The following is a 16,211-nucleotide window of genomic DNA, read 5'->3' on the forward strand; positions in this document are numbered from 1 at the left end:
ACATGAGTTCTCTAAAGTAGTCCAGTTTATAGAAAATTGAATAGTTTTTGCCAGGGTGGGGACTGGTAGGAACAAGGAGTAATTGCTTAATGGTTTTAGTTTCCATTTAGGGAAATGACTTACTGAGGCCAGGAAAGGAGAAAGGAGATTTAGTTTATCTTCTGGGGACTGAGGTGAAAGACCTTTTGGATATGTTCTAGGATAAAGGTTGACTACTTGTATTGTGACACTCAAGTTGTGTTGGAGGAAGATACTCATTCGTTCCTGGCCACTTAGACCTGAAATAATCACTCAGAAACTATTACTATTTGCAATACTGTTTGGACAATAGCTTAAGCATATTGCTAGCTAGCTCTTTTATCCTAAAGTAACCTATCTCCATTAATCTGTGCATCACCATGAAGTTGTGGCTTACCAGCAAAGTTTTGGCAGGCTCCAGTGGAGGCATCCGTCTCTGGTGGTGGCTACATGGCTTTTCACTAATTCTGCCCCCCCCCTTCTCTCTCTCTCTCTCTAATATATATATATATATATATATATATATATATATATATATATATATATATATATATATCTTTTCCAGCCTGGCTACATTCTGTTAAGCCAATGGCCAAAAGCAGCTTCTTTATTAACCAATGGTATTCACAGCATATAGAGGAGAATACCACATCACCTCCTCTTTTCTGTAAATAAAAAGGTTTTAATTTTAACATAGTAAAATTACATAAAACAGGTATCAAGGAAGAATTACAGTTACAACATTTATATCTGCTTTATCTTTTGTCATAACTAAGGAAAATTATAATTGTAACTGTCTATTCTTCAACTCCATCAAAGAAGGATATAATATTACCTAAGTTAACAGGAAGTACATTGTAAGCAACTTCCAAAACTCTAGAATTGACAGAGACATCTCCCTGCCTGGATAGTCACCCAAAGTTCTTCTGTAATGTTGCGGCAACCATTTTCAGCCTACAGGCCCATATTATCCGGCAGACTTTTCCATGAAGCAGGAAATTTCAAAGATAGTTCCTCCTATATTGGCAGTTTGTCAGTCACTTTCTTCTGTGTCCTGCAGAATGTCTGGCAGACCCTTTCATGAAGCAGGAACCCCAAGCTCACCAGTTATCTCTCCATGGGTCCTACATGTCCAGGTCACATAGCATAACACCAAGCAGTCCAGGCAAGAGCAGTTTCTTGCGCAAATGGCCAACAAACTCCATAAGGAGCCTCTTTGGTGTCTATCATCCTCTTGAAGTAGATTGGTGTTGCCAGGAGCAGATGAGTTTCACTATCATGAAAAATCTCCAGTTTAAAAACATTTTAAATGCCATATTCCATAGGTCTTTGAAAGATTTGAAGATTATCTATCTAATTGAAATATATATCTAGAAAACCTAAGCTTGACTATTATAGATGATTATCTATAAACCTATATTTCTTAATTATACATTACATTTTTAAATGAGCTGCACAAACACAATACCTTAATCACGAGAAGAAATATATACATAACAAAATTGACCTTAAATTTCTATCAATAGACCAAGATCTATACTAGTGCAAAGTATTGATCTCTATGTAATATCCCCCTTTAAATGTAAACAAATATTGATAAACAATATTTGGGAATTTGGGCGAAGTTCTCTCCAAACTGCTTTCGGTTTTTGTTGGGTGAAGTAATTTGGGGGTGTTCATGGTGACCTTTTGGAGGGAGGATCTTGCTTCATCAAACCACATTAATCTGGAAGGAATCCACAGGTTCTCATCCTCTGTGGAAACAAAAGAACCTCTTTTCCAAAGCAATAAATCCTTAGACCCAAATTTCGAAGTCAGGATACCTTTATAATATATGTTGGTTTAGCTTAGCAGCCTATAAATGAAATGTCTCTCTGTACTTGCTCATTCACAGTAAAAAGATTCAAAGAAACACAATAGTATACATAATTCAGATTCCATCTTTATGTGGCTTATTTTTCTTACTACTTTTTCTACAAGTTTACTCTGTCTCTTTAAAGACTTTATTTTGTAAAAAAAAAAAACCATTTACTTCTTTTTATAACTTTCTATACTCTTTTCCTTTTCTCTCCCAAGCCTACATACATTTTAAAAACATACTGTGACCCATTTAGAGGTCTTTTACATCTCTATTTGTCTTTATTGTGTATCTGTGTTCCTTTTCTGACCAGGACTGCTTCTTAAAATGCTAAGTGGCATAGCTAGGACTAAGGCTGCTTTGCCTTTTGGCTCTGCCCAGTGCAACATGGCAGAGGCCCCATCCCTGCCTCTGAGACTGCTGGGTGGGAGCCATCCTCATCACCTCAACTCTGGTAACCAGTTGGTCCGTGCTGCCACCACGTAACTTGCAGCATGCTGCCCACAAACCCCATTGAAGTGTTCGGCCTTCTGAAAGAGCCAGAGTTCATGCTGGCATGGACCAGGAAACCGTGTGTGTGTGTGTGTGTGTGTGTGTGTGTGTGTGTTTGGCTACTGTTGAATCACGAAGATTTCTCTTAAAGAAAGTGCGGCTTGCTACCAGCAAATAGCCCATCTGAAAAGAAAATTGCAACTAAACTTGTTTTTTTTGTGTGTGTGTGTCTAGAATTCCTTTCCAAGCTCTCTCAGGTTTTATGTGGATTTAGCACACATTGGTATGCCAGTTTATTGGGGGAGGGGGGAGGTTGCTCATTTGTTCCTGGCCGCTTAGAGCCAAAATAATCACTCAGAAACTATATGATTTGCAATACTGTTTGGACAATAGCTTAAGCACATTTCTAGCTAGCTCTTTTATCCTAAACTAACCTACCTCCATTAATCTGTGCATCACCATGAAGTTGTGGCCTATAGGCAAACTTCCAGCTGGTGGCTTGCATCTTTCTCCTCTGGCGGCTACATGGCATTTCCCTGACTCCACCTACTCTCTCTATATATATCTTTTCCAGCCTGGCTATATTCTGTTAAGCCATTGGCCGAAAACAGCTTCTTTATTAACCAATGGTATTCACAGCATACAGAGGGGAATCCAAGATCAGAGTTATGTACTGGAATATGGTTGAGTATTTGTATGATACTGTTCCTGGGGTGATGCAAGCAAATGTCTATTTATCCCAGCTAGGGAACCAATGATAGACCAAAGTACAGATACCACCTAGTGAACCTGGTTTTACGGGGTGGGGTGGCATATAAGAATATAGATGGCTGGACAGTGGTGGCGCACGCCTTTAATCTTGGGAGGCAGAGGCAGGTGGATCTCTGAGTTTAAGGCCAGCCTGGTCTGCAGAGCGAATTCTAGGACAGGCACCAAAGCTACATAGAGAAACCCTGTCTCAATAAAATAAAATAAATAAATGAAGGGTTGTTTATAGGAACAGAAGTGACTCAGGAGACAGTTGTGTCACCAAAGATAGGTGACAGCTCACACGCACACACTGCACAAACTACAGGCTGGAGAGTAGTCTGAGCCTCTTTGACAGAGCTTAGGGGGATTTGCTTGTTCCAGGGAGTCCATCAGACCTGAGAATGCTTGGGAAAGGCCTAGGGAATCTAGTCAGTTTCAGGGACTTCTGAAGCCCTTGAATTTACTTGCTGAGCTTTCCTGTAGGAGGAGTGTTTTACTACATCCCATTCTCAACATCCTGTCTTAAAGAGCTCCCCCAAGACAGGACAGTTAAGTCCTGCAGGAAGCTGCCACACATCAGTCCGATGACAGCAGCACTTCATCATGCAGTTTCCATGAGGCTAGGAGGCCTGCCCACAGGATCTTAAGACCCTGGTGAGGATCCTCCCCATATCCCTTCTTTGCTGGGAATGGCGACTGCTTTTTGTCCTCTTCCTGGTTCTCTCCAGGTGGTGGTGACACATGCCTTTAATCCCAGCACGCAGGATGCAGAAGCAGGTGGATCTCTGTGAGTTCGAGTCAGCCTGGTCTACAGACAGGACAGGCTCCAAAGCTACAGAGAAACCCTGTCTCGAAAAACAAAATGAAAAGCCCCAACAACAAAACCCAACACATTAACCCTTTCAAGGGTGCCCTGTTCCAGTGTGCAGGTCACACTGGCAATCTGGTGTGCAAACTCTGGCCACCCTAGCTCTAATCCCCCAAATCTCAATTCTTTTCACAGGCTCTCTGAATCCCCTCCCACACCACAGCTGGGCGTCCTGTAGGCAGGAGCTACACCCTGGGCTCATCTCATTCCCTTCTTTGGGGTTACCATCCGACATTGGGTACTATCTAATGTCTTGGTACTTTCTTCTTTTTAAAAGTTGTCTAAGGACTGGAGTGCTCCTTTGGTAAAAATGCCCGCCGTGTAAACATGACCTGAGTTTGATCCCCAGAATATATATAAAAAGCCAGACTAGGTGGTGGCATTTGATTATAATCCTAACGCTGGGGAGACTAAGACAGTCACAGGTCCCTGAAGCTTGCTGGCTAGACAGCCTAGCCTAATCAGTGAGCTCCAGGCCAAATGAGAGGCCCACCTTAAAACCAAACCACCTCCTAACCAAAGAAAGACAAAGCAACATGAAGTAGATTGCTGGCTCCACACATGCAAACTCATACATGCACCCATCACTAGCATACACTGACACTAACATATGTATGTACTAGCATACACACATAACACTCCCTAAACCAACCATTTCTAAGTCATTGCAACTCCATGTCTGGATGTTGGGCAGATTACAAGTCTGTGACACATAAGGTGCCATTTCAAGCGAAGTCACAGCTCTTGGGAACCCACCTACATCGCAGCTGAAGGGTTAACAAATGTATCATTCTGAATGGTAGAATCAGAAAAGTCAATGGGGCTGTACATTAAGGCATTAGGATGCTTCTGAGCCTAACCTGAACCACAGGGACATCCAGAAGAAGAGCCTCCAGCCACGGAAGTGAGTGGAGCCAAGGAGCAAGCATGCTTAGCATGCTCGGGAGTGGACTGAACCCTAGCGGGGCAGGAGAGGTAAAGTCTCCAGTGTTTTACAGTTAGGGCCAGTCAGCTACTTTTGAGGACAGCCTGAAGGTGATGGGGTTATGCAATGCTCCTAGCTAGTGAGAGATGGGCTAGATACAACAGGACTCATGCAAAACATGGCTGAGCAGGCCCGAGGACAGAATGGAGAGCCCGCAGGGCCCGAGAGAAAGCTACAGCAGGGTGAAGCAGCATCGGAACCATGGGAGTGACAGTGTGGTGTGGGGCCAGGGTTTGCTTTGGTTCCTGTGGGTGCCTGGCAAGCCCCCAGCAGCCAGCTCCTTTCTGATACCTGCAGACAAGTGTTGATGGCTCTAGCACTTAAGACAGCCTCAGAATGTTTAAGATCCAGAAGATTGCCAGGCATAGTGGTGCACGCCTTTAATCCCAGCACTCAGGAGGCAGAGGCAGATAGATCTCTGTTGAGTTTGAGACCAGCCTGGTCTACATAGTTCGAGGACAGCCAGAGCTAATAGTGAGCCCTTGCTGCAAACACATCCACCCGTCCGTCTGTCCATCCTCAGACAGAGCTTCACTGGCTGGCCTAACTGGATGCCTCTCCTCCCCAGCCCTGCTATTAGCAGTGTTAACTGCTACAGACCAGTAGCTTTCAGCACTACTTAACCCTTAACTAGCCAGGATCCCATTATCCACAGCAGTGAGGCTCTCTCCACCTGCAGCCTCCAACCCTCCTGCTGCTTATAAAGGGGCTATGGGTCAACTGTCCAATCATACCAGGAAGCTAACCACCCTCATCTAGGGCAACACCTCACTGATGTGCATGGGGACCAACAGCCATAGCTATCCTTACAGGGTGGGGCAAGGGGAGCTCTGTGCTGTCTACCCTCCCACCAGCCAAACACTTCTAATTAGCAGAGCCAGGGAGTTGGAGTGCCTGGCCTACCACTACCTTCCAGGCCATTTTACCTCTGTGAACTCCTTCCAAAGCCCTGCATAAACTACATCTCTGGCTGGCAGTGGTGGCGCACGCCTTTGATTCCAGCACTCGGGAGGCAGAGGCAGTAGGATCTCTGTGAGTTTGAGGCCAGCCTGGCCTACAGAGTGAGTTCCAGGACAGCCAGGGCTACACAGAGGAACCCTGTCTCAAACAAAATAAAACAAAAAGCATCTCTGAAGATGCAGTGAGGACTGTCATACCCCAAGCATACTCCACTGGACCAAACCTCTGGAGGGCAACAGCTCATTATAAATCACCTGGGGCCCGGCTATGTGGGTACTGAAAAGGGCTGGTCGTGTGACAGTGGCTATTCAGGGTGAGAGGCAGCCAGCCTCCCGAGATCCAGCTGCACGAGGACAGGAAGGAATTCTCCAGGCCTGGCTTGCCTATCAGGTGGGTTGCAATAAGCAGGGGTCTTACCATACAAGGAGACATGGTGCGTGCTGCTGGGAAAGCTGGCCCTGAAGCTGTCACTGCTGCCCTCAGCTTGGCTGACCGACGAAAGGGAGTCCTCGTGCAAATATAAAGAGGTTTATTCACTTGTTACTGGGGTACAAAACATAATGTATAAAAAAGCCACCTCCTCGCTCTTCAGTGTGAGCATCTTGGTTGTCCACGGCCACATCAGGCTTCAATCATGGCACAGCTGGTGCAAAGCGTCTTCTCACCGACATCTGCATAGCTGCATTTTCAAGAGAGAGAGAAAAGCCGCCTGAGAGGCCGAATGCTCCCTACTTACTGAAACCCTTAATCCTAGGACACCTCAGCATGTGAACCTGTTGGAGGACAGACTCAGGAGACAGTAGCTGTCATGAGACACACACAGATGTGACATGAAGACGAAATGACAAGATGGCCATTGACGGGAACACTGAGACTTAGAGCCAGCAGCCATCAGAAGCTGGGAGGCAGCCGGGCAAATTCTCCCTCCCAGCATCAGCATGACCGGCCCTACAGGCACCCAAATCTTTTCCCCAGAGCACATCTGCACTGAAGAGTGGTGGCAAGGATCTGCCATGTGATGTGTGGTTTTCCATCTGATCCATTAGTTTTAGAAATGTTGGGTCTGAGCTTGTCTGGATCCATGATACTGATTCCACACACACTTGGTGGAATGTGTCCTTACAGGATGGGACAAGGGGGCAGGGCTCTGCAGTATCCACCCACTGACCAAGCACTTCCAAACAAAGAGCTGACCCAGCCGGCTGCAGTGCCCCTTTCCACAGGGCAGACCTGACCTGCGTGGACACTGGCACATGTGAGGCAATCCTCAAATGACAAGCACACTGGGTAAAAACTGAGGCTTAGAAACAGTGTGGAGGGGCTGGAGAGATGGCTCAGTGGTTAAGAGCACTGCCTGCTCTTCCAAAGGTCCTGAGTTCAATTCCCAGCAACCATATGGTGGCTCACAACCATCTGTAATGAAGTCTGGTGCCCTCTTCTGGCCTGTGGGCACACACACTGACAGAATATTGTATACATAATAAATAAATATTTAAAAAAAAAAAAAAAAACCAGTGTGGACTACTGGAGTTCTAATAAGGACTCAGAAGACCAGACCACAAGGCTGTTTAAGCCAGGCAGCTGCTTTAAGTAGTTCACAGACACTTGGGAAACACGGACTTCTTTCAAAAGGGTCACTGAGCAGAGCATTTGCCACCAAGTCCTGTCCTGTAGTATGATGGCAAATGGTGCCTACAGAGTGCCCACCCAGGAGAGAGACCATGACTTTTGCAGCCCCACAGACCAAAGCACTCACTCTGCAAGGCCACACAGCATACAGGCCAAGGCACCGCAGCCCCAGCAGGTATATATACATTGTCCACACAGGGCCCGGTAGCACTCGCTGCAGACTGCCTTCCCATCCACAGATCTCACGCAGGATGAACAAGCGATGGGTGCTGTCCCAGGCAGTCCTGTGAGGAAAAAACACCCAGGCTGTCAAAACTGGAAATACACTGGAAGAGGAAGAGAGCAGTGTGCACCGACCTTCCCCAGCAACTGAGTCCTGACACCTGTCAGCCACCTGAAGGCATTCCCAGGACTGGTCACAGACTCTAGGACAGACCACCTGCCTGGTCCTAACATGAATGGGTCCACGCTTCCTGGAGTACTCTATCAGAACTCTGTGCCTCTGTCTAGGTCTCAAGATGTGGTCCCCTGTTTCACTGGTCAGCCAGGAGGTTTCTGCGCTGCATCTGGGGCCACCCAGATTCAGGGCTGAGGCAGAGGCCTGTTCTCACCAGTCACATGAGAACCATGTCTCAACAGGCAACAGACCAGCATGTTCCTACTATAGATGGGACACCAGGAGAGTGTAACATGAGGGCCAGGCTTGTTGGGGTTTCTGTCCTGCCTAGTTCCCACAGCCATTTAGCCCCAAAGAAAATCACAGAGGTCTCCATAAGATTATAAACTGATTGGCCCATTAGCTCAGGCTTCTTATGAGCTCTTGTAGCTTATATTAACCCATTATTCTTATCTATGTTAGCCATATGGCTCAGTACCTTTTTCAGCAGGGCAGGTCACATCCTACTTCTTTGGTGATCTGGGCAGAACTGGCGAGGGAGCTTCCTGCTTCCCAGAATTCTCCTGTTCTCAATGCCTCACCTCTACTTCCTGTCTGGTTTTCCCACCTATACTTCCTGTCTGCCTACCACCCAATCAGCGTTTATTTAAGATATGATTGACAGAATGCAGACAATTCTCCCGTACCACTTCCCCTCAAAAAAAAAAAAAAAATCCATAGTCCATTTTTTGGGAATGTGGGCGTAGTATTCCAGGCTACTTCCAGCTGGCTGGGGGCGCTGATGATCTTATGGGGACCTAAAGAAAATTTAAATTATGATCAAGTCCTGACTAAAGTATCCTGTGAGTCTTGATCATCTCAGGCAGCAGTCTTGAATCTGTTCTGGATGTAGAACTCAGACATCCGGGCCATCTGTTCCTACTGGCGATTTCTCAGGTGGTCTTCCTTGATCAAACCTGATTTTTCTTAACTCAGAATGAATCCACAGCCTCTCATTTCCTGTGGAAACAAAAGCAAAACCTCTTCTCCAAAGTAATACACCTTTTGACTTCAATTTTCAAGTCAAAGTATTTTCAAAATACTTATCTTGGATTAATTTAGCAGCATTTATAAGCAAATATCTTTTAGCAGCTGTTGCTCCTTCTTCAGCATTCAAACAATTCAAAGAGAGCATAATAACATACAGTATCAAGATTCTCTGTGTGTTTTCCATCTTTACGTGGCTTTATTTTAAACTCTATTTCTTATATTTTTACTTTTACTTTTTGAGACAGGTTCTCTGTGTATCTTTGGCTGTCCTGGAACTCCCTCTGTAGACCAGGCTGTTTTTGAACTCACAGAGATCTGTCTGCCTCTGCCTCCCAGGCATTGGGATTAAAGGTGTGTACTACCACACCCAACTACTCTCTTTCTATTTTATTTTAAGGACTTTAACCTTTTTCTTTTCTCTCCCAAGCCTGCATATATTTTTAAACACACAGGAAACAATTTAGAGGTTTTCTTCGTCTGTGAATCTATCTTTACTATCTCTCTCTTTTTCTGACCACTTGAGTCTTTAATTTACTAAGCTGGATCCAGCCCATTCCTTATCTTTCTGCAGTTCCAGCCTCATGGCAGAGGTACTGGCTGTAGCCATGTTTATTTCCACCATTCTATGGCATTTCAAGGTCTCTGCCAGCAAGCAAGCTGCAGCAGTGTGCTCACAAACCACACTCAAATGTTCTGTAGTTGGACCGCATGCCTGAAAGAGTCAGTCTGCCCTGGCAGGAAAGCCCAGAAAGCTGGCATTTTAAAACAGCGCAGCTTTTTTCCTGCTACAGCTGAAAACCAGAAAGCATGCATTCTGCTTTTCATCACCACCATTTAAGTGTTTTGTGGCAGGACCTCTTAAAAGAGCTGCAAGATTTTACAGCTAAAGCTGAGTCAGGAAGCCTCTCTTAGATGAGAGTGCTTGCTTGCCTCTAGCAAGCAGAGCAGACCTGAGAAATTGTTGCTACCAAGAAGGCATGCTTTACTCTATTTTTTTCTGTCTAGAATTACTTCCTGAACTCTTTCAGGCTTTATGTGGATGCAGTTGCCCCACATTGGGTGCCATTCTGTAACATGAGAGCCAGGCTTGTTGGCTGTCCTGCCCAGTTCCCACAGCCATTTAGCCCCAAAGAAAATCATATAGAGGTCTCCATAAGATTATAAACTGATCGGCCCATTAGCCCAGGCTTCTTATTAGCTCTTGTAGCTTACATTACCCCATTATTCTTATCTATGTTAGCCACATGGCTCAATACCTTTTTCAGTGGGGCAGACTTCCCAATCAAAGGAAGCTTCCAAACCTTCTGCCTTCCTAATGCTGCAACCCTTTAATACAGTTCCTCATGTTGTGGTTATCCTGAACCATAAAATGATTTTTGTTGCTATTTCATAACTATAATTTTGCTGTTGTTAAGACCTGTACTGTAAATATTTTTGGAGACAGAGGCTTGCTAAAGGGTTGCAAGCCACAGGTTGAGAACCACTGCTCTGAGTGGATCCTGCTTGCTCAGGTGGTCAAAGTCCCTGAACAGAACATTTGTCAAGGTCTTTCCTAGGTGCAATAGCCAGCAGGTACCACTGGCAGCCACTCACCAGCTTCCGAGGAGGCCTGAGTTTGGCACCGCTTCAGTCGGCCATCAGGTCCAATCAACATTTGTCCCCTTGTAGCTTGAGGAGCCCCTGGCAGGCCAGGCTTCAGTGACTCCGGCAGGTGGATGATGGAACAGCCTTCGCTCAATATGTGATCTCTATAGGCTTGGGCCCCTTGGAAAAGGAGCTGCTTGGTTCTTTCTGGGGGAAGAAGAGCTTTTCTAAAGACAATACTGCCAACAACAAAGCCATTGCACAGCTGTTCTATGACCCTGCAAGGCACAGGGTCCCTTTTCGTGCCTGTCCCCTAAGTCGTGACACTGCCAGGGCCTCCCTGCCTCCAAGCTGAAAAGGCTCCTCCGCTCTCCTTCCTCTGGCTCCACTGTTGTGTCCTCCCAGAGCAGCCTGCAGATCCTGCAGCCCAACCCTTCCGCCAGGCTGTGCGCAACACTGCTGCTCCTTTCATTAGCCCATTTCAGCAGCCACAGCAAATCTCCTCATCCTCCCAGCACTCCTGAGGGCTTGTCTTATAACCAGAGAAAACTGTGGTCCTGAAGCATTCATTCTCAACAGCAAGTGCCCCAAGGAGGCAGGAAACAGACATAGGTTTAAAACAGCACCGACAATCACTGTCAGGCCAGTGAACAACTGTACTTACTATAGGGGACAGAGCCAGCAACCTCCTAATGAAGTCTGTCAGAATCTACCAGGCCCTCCCACCCACCATCCCAGGATAAGTGGCTGCTCACACCTTTAACAGTGGCTTACCATTAGGCAACAGGCCCAGGAAACCTCAAAGCGAAACAGTGTTGCTAGTCCCAGAAAAACTCACTCCCACATACAGCCAGGGGAGATCTGCCAGACCCAGGGCTCTCTGTGAAGTTGGCAGCAGCAACATCAAACAAAAATTCAAAGAGAGTGGCTGTTATCAGCCTAGCTACACTCAGTGCCACCTCCTGCTCTAAGACAGAAAGTGGATGTGGGGCACATCCCACCATTCAGGAGGCTTAGTAGTAGGACTGTTTAACTTCAAGGTCAGCTTAAGATACATTGTTTGGGAAATGGAAAGAGTCCTGTGTTGAGAGTAACCTTTGTCCTCAAGAACTCCTAACCCACCGAAGAGTCCAGAGTGTGGGCTGCGGCTTGGTATTCATCCTTCAGGCCTCAAATCGTGTGTCCTGTTTTACTATACAACACCCCAGAACCCAACACCCCTCCCTGACCTGGCTATGACTGGCCCTGGCAAGTGCTCCAGGACAGAAGTCCTTAAAAAGGTAGAGCCGGGCTGAGGTTCCAATTATACGCAGGTCTTCTTTTTAACTGCATGTTTACATGAAAAAAATATGAAATTTGCCTTATTCATTGTGAATGTGGAGGTCAGAAGACAACTTCCAGGAGTTGATGTCTCTCCTACAGTGTGTTCTTGGGATCTGAGTCAGGGTCAGGCTTAGGTAAAATGCACTTTAACGGGCCGAGCCATCTTCTAGATCCTGTTTGAATTTTGTTATTGCGGTTTTAACACATCTTACTATGTAACCCACGCTGGCCTCGAACTCAAGAGCTCCGCCTGCCTTTGCCTCGTGAGTGCTAGCATCAAAGGCATAGGTCACGACCCGCCCCCTGACCCATGTCTCCATTTTTTCCGAGGGCTCGACGGTTTGCTGTTCAGTCCTCACACTTCATCACCCCCGAGGTGTCGGCAGAGTACAGAAAGGGAAAGGCCAATTAGCTACACACTTGGGGCCGAATAGGGAGTTTGTACTTCCGAAGCCTGGGCTTTATGGCACATTCGAAGGCACCGGGGTACCACTCAGAACTACAGGTGAAAACTTTGTGCTAAGCAAGGGAAATCTGGTTGCATCTACCCCAGAGAGTCATTACGGCAAGGCAATGCTCAACAACATCCATCTGCAAGAAAGCCCACTTGAGAGGGCCTACTGCAGCGCACGCCTTCGCGCCCACCCGGTCGTCCCTCCGCTTGTCCTGCGCCAGGCTGGACCACTCGGCAGTAGTCGGCTTCGACTCGGATTTTCCCGGAGCGGCCTGAGGCCGCCTCTATCCCCTGGGGTCGCGACGCTCAGGCCAGTTGGGGTCTCCCGCTGCCCCGTGCAGCACGGCCTGCTCTACCACAGAACCCCGCACTCACCGAAGACCTCGCGCGAGTAGCGTTCAGCGAACACACCGCGGCTCAACTCTCTCGGGCCCACATGGACCTTCAGCTGCAGCGGGGAAGCGTCCGCGAACGGGCAGCTACGCTTGGGCATGGCAGTGGGTACCAAACACAGACCACAGCTGCGCACTGCGCGCCCAATACACGTCACAGCGCGCTCACACCGCCGAGGAGGGCGGGGCGGACGAGGGAGCGGAGCCGGATAGGCCGGGGAAAGGCTGGGGGCTGGGCTCAAGGGCGCGGGATAGGTCGAGGGAGGCGGTGAGTGGGACTCAGAGGCGCGGGAAAGGCCAAGGGGATGGCCAGGTGGGCGGGATCTGTGCGTGGCGAGAAGCAGGATAGGGCGAGGGTTGGTGGTGGGCGGGGCTAATGAATGACACGGCTCAGGATAGGCCGAGAATTAAGAGGCGGGTGTGGCGCGGGAAATAAGCGGGGAGGCTAACGCAGGGGCGGGACTTCAGCGGGGTGGGACTTTTGGTAAAGTAGTTTGAGATCCCGGATAGGGCTCCTCCGGCGGAAAGCAGAGTGTCCCCGTTGTCGCTAAGCAACTGTGATGGGTGGTATTTCTGGGTTACGAGTCACAAGCAGTAGGGTGGCGCACTTTGTCCGGGCGTTGTGAATCCTGGCACCCATCTTCCCCTCAGAGTTCCTCCTGCATCCCTGAGGCCTGACCTTGGGGGATTGTTTACAGTGTCACCGCGGGTCCACTGGTCAGAGCGGATTTTAAACTGCCTTGGGGTCTTGTAACGTAGTAAACTAGGGCAAAGCAGCGATGCTGAGGACCTTCTCAGTCCTTGTATTTCCACACGACCTGAACGTAAGGGCTACTTGCTGGGGTGCATTAAGTTTTGCTCTCCGAGTGCGGGAGACCGGAAGCATGCTCAGCAGGCATTTATTCTCCAGATTTTGGAGATTGGAAATTGGGTTCTCTACAGGCCTCTCATCTTCCTCTATCTGCAGACGGAAACTTTTGTGTCCTTACTGGATGGGGTGTCTGTGTCCTCATCTCATAAAAACACTAAGTACTTTGAATTAGGGTCCACCATAAATACACCATTTTAACTCGTTAAGACTATATCCAGGAGCCAGGTGTATTGCTCATCCCTTTTATTCCAGCTCTCAGGAGGCAGAGGCAGGTGAATCTCTGTGAGTTCAAGGCCAGCCAGGCCTACAGGATCTAGTTCCAAGACAGCTAGGACTGTTACAAAAAGAAACGCTGTCTCGAAAAGTAACATTCTGAGGTCTTAAGAGCTAGGTCTTCAACATGAATAGGGGACACAATACCAGAGCCAAGTAAGTGTACAGGGTAAACCCTGTAATAAACACCTGATAAAAGTCACTGTTCTGGTGGAAGCTTCACCCCAGCCTCTGGCATAAAGAGTCTGGAATGTTCTGGTAGAAGTTCCACCCCAAATCCCCTTTCCATCTTTCTCCAGACCGTGTAGCCCTTCTCCAGAGATTCTCAAGACCACTCCCACAGGGTATTTAAGCTGTCCCCCAGAAATCAGACTGGTTTTTCAGTCTCTCTTTCCCATCTCCTCTCTGGGGGGCTGGAAAATCATCTGGGGCCATTTTACCCATTAAACCTGGGCTGTTTCAAGTTTGGTTTGATTTGGTCTGATCTGGATTGCTGTGTCAGTGGAGAGGCTTATGGGGTGCAGAAACTTTTCAGTGACTAACTACTGACGTCTGTGCTTCCTTTCCCGTGGGTGGTGTCCCCTGTTGCAGAGCTGTAAGGAACTGACTCTATGTGGAGACACACATTCGTCTCCTACTCTAAGGCTTAAATCCAGTGGGACAGACAGTCGGGGACCTGGATAGGGAACCACCACTAGCAAAGCTGCTCACATTAAGATAATGAATTCCCCACACCGAATTCCCACTTCCAAATGCAGTTCCTGCAAGCTACCATGGGGTTCCACCGGGTCTGACTGCCATTCTGAGTTAGAGAGGTATAATTATTTCTTAGTTTCTTCTGTCTGTTTCCTTCAGATGGAGGCTAGAGCCTGAATATGCTTTTAAAATGTCTAACGTTGGGCTTTCTTACTCTTTTTCTAAGGTTCCCACCAAATGGCATCCAAATCTCACGCAGGGAGACACATTCTGTGTATGCCATTATGTCTGGCTGTTGTCTCATAGTTCTGAGTTTGCTCTCCCTGGCTCACATCTGTTGGCAGCTGGTTCCTTTCGATACTGCTTGTTCTCCTGCCTAGGGAGCCTAAAGTTTGTTCATCAGTCTGTTAGACACCAGGTCCCTTGGCAAGTTTTGGCTATGATGAATTTAGTTCCTGTAGACAACCTTGGATCAGGCCATTTTTGCTCACTGTGTTGGTGGCACCTGGGAGTGGGGATCCCTGTTCCATGCTGTGAGTGTGTTAGAGGGAGAGGGGTCGTGTGCTTTCCTCTAAACAAACCCAGCAGCTTCACAAGGTGTTAGGAATAGGGTTATTGTGATTTTCCTCCCACATGGTCCTTAGGGAAGCTCTGAAAAAAGGCCTTAATCTCTAACCCCCTGACGGGTCAGGGAAGTTTAGTGTGAGCCTTTCATGGGTGGTCCGGTGTGAATATGAAGTCTCCCCTCAGAGGTTACACACAATGGCAGCGTGATTGAGGGGTGTTCGGATCACAATGGCTAACTTCAGTAGATGAATACATCAGTGAGTTGATGGCAGAATAGGCTTTTCAGTGAGACCCGGTTGGAGGAGGTGCCCTCCCTGACAGTGTGTCTGAAGGGTGTATGGTATCCCTGTCCTCATACTGTTTCTCTGCTTCCTTCCTGAAGCTTTTCCACCATGATGCATCTGCTCCACCAGACCTATAGGGGCTAGTCTGGAACTGTGATCTAAAATAAAGTCTCTCTCTCTCTCTCTCTCTCTCTCTCTCTCTCTCTCTCTCTCTCTCTCTCTCTCTCTCTTTCTCTCTCTCTTAGTTATTTTGTCATAAAGGTGAAAACACAATGAGATATGTCCCTAGACTGGGATACCCAAACTCTGGCATATTAAATTCAAAGAGGCCCCTCGGTGTCCCAGTGGGCACAAGGCAGGGGCAGTGCTAGTTAATACTTGTTTGCTTCAGTCTGGAGAAGTTCCCAGGGACAGTGACCCAGTGTGTCTGGCTAGAACGACAAGGTGCTGCCTGGGCTGCTCAGGCCCTGGAGGCAGGAAAGACTGTTGTTCCTGGATCCCTGGCAGCTCTGGACTGTATACTCTCTGTATGTTCTCAGATGGTTAGTTCTGGAAAACATAATATACCAGGTCTATCTTTCATGGGCTTGAAGCATTTGCTTTCTGAGCAAGCCCAGCACTGTGGCTCCATACACCAAGGCTGTAGGAGTGCAGCTGTTATGACATCTTGGTTATAACACCCGTTGTTGCTATGGCACTCTCCCAAGCTCTGCAGGACAGTGTCACTAAGCCATCCCATTGTGAAGTGCAGGCCACAGACAGATCATTTCCTGATTGACAG

The 16,211-nt window shown here is 47.6% G+C and overlaps 1 protein-coding gene across 1 annotated transcript; it reads right to left on the reverse strand.

Moving 5' to 3' along the window:
- Positions 1-6,443: 6,443 nt before the first annotated feature.
- On the reverse strand, positions 6,444-12,887 carry Siva1 (SIVA1 apoptosis inducing factor). Its single transcript, XM_038338195.1, has 4 exons — positions 12,723-12,887; positions 10,580-10,777; positions 7,688-7,844; positions 6,444-6,610 (listed from the first exon to the last, which is right to left on the reverse strand). The coding sequence occupies exons 1-4, from the start codon at positions 12,838-12,840 to the stop codon at positions 6,553-6,555; spliced, it is 531 nt and encodes a 176-aa protein (XP_038194123.1). The 5' UTR covers positions 12,841-12,887; the 3' UTR covers positions 6,444-6,552.
- Between the last annotated feature and the right edge of the window lie 3,324 nt (positions 12,888-16,211).

Source organism: Arvicola amphibius, chromosome 7, assembly GCF_903992535.2.
Source record: "Arvicola amphibius chromosome 7, mArvAmp1.2, whole genome shotgun sequence".
In the NCBI taxonomy this organism is placed as follows: domain Eukaryota; kingdom Metazoa; phylum Chordata; class Mammalia; order Rodentia; family Cricetidae; genus Arvicola; species Arvicola amphibius.

Bases quoted from the DNA above. Each gene is read 5' to 3' on its own strand.
- Siva1 (XM_038338195.1), bottom strand. From the start codon at position 12,840: ATGCCCAAGCGTAGCTGCCCGTTCGCGGACGCTTCCCCGCTGCAGCTG. The intron at 10,778-12,722 runs GTGAGTGCGGGG...TTCTTCCCCCAG, and splicing joins CTACTCGCGCGAGGTCTTCG to AAAGAACCAAGCAGCTCCTT. The intron at 6,611-7,687 runs GTGAGTGCTTTG...TTGAAAATGCAG, and splicing joins ATGCTGTGTGGCCTTGCAGA to CTATGCAGATGTCGGTGAGA.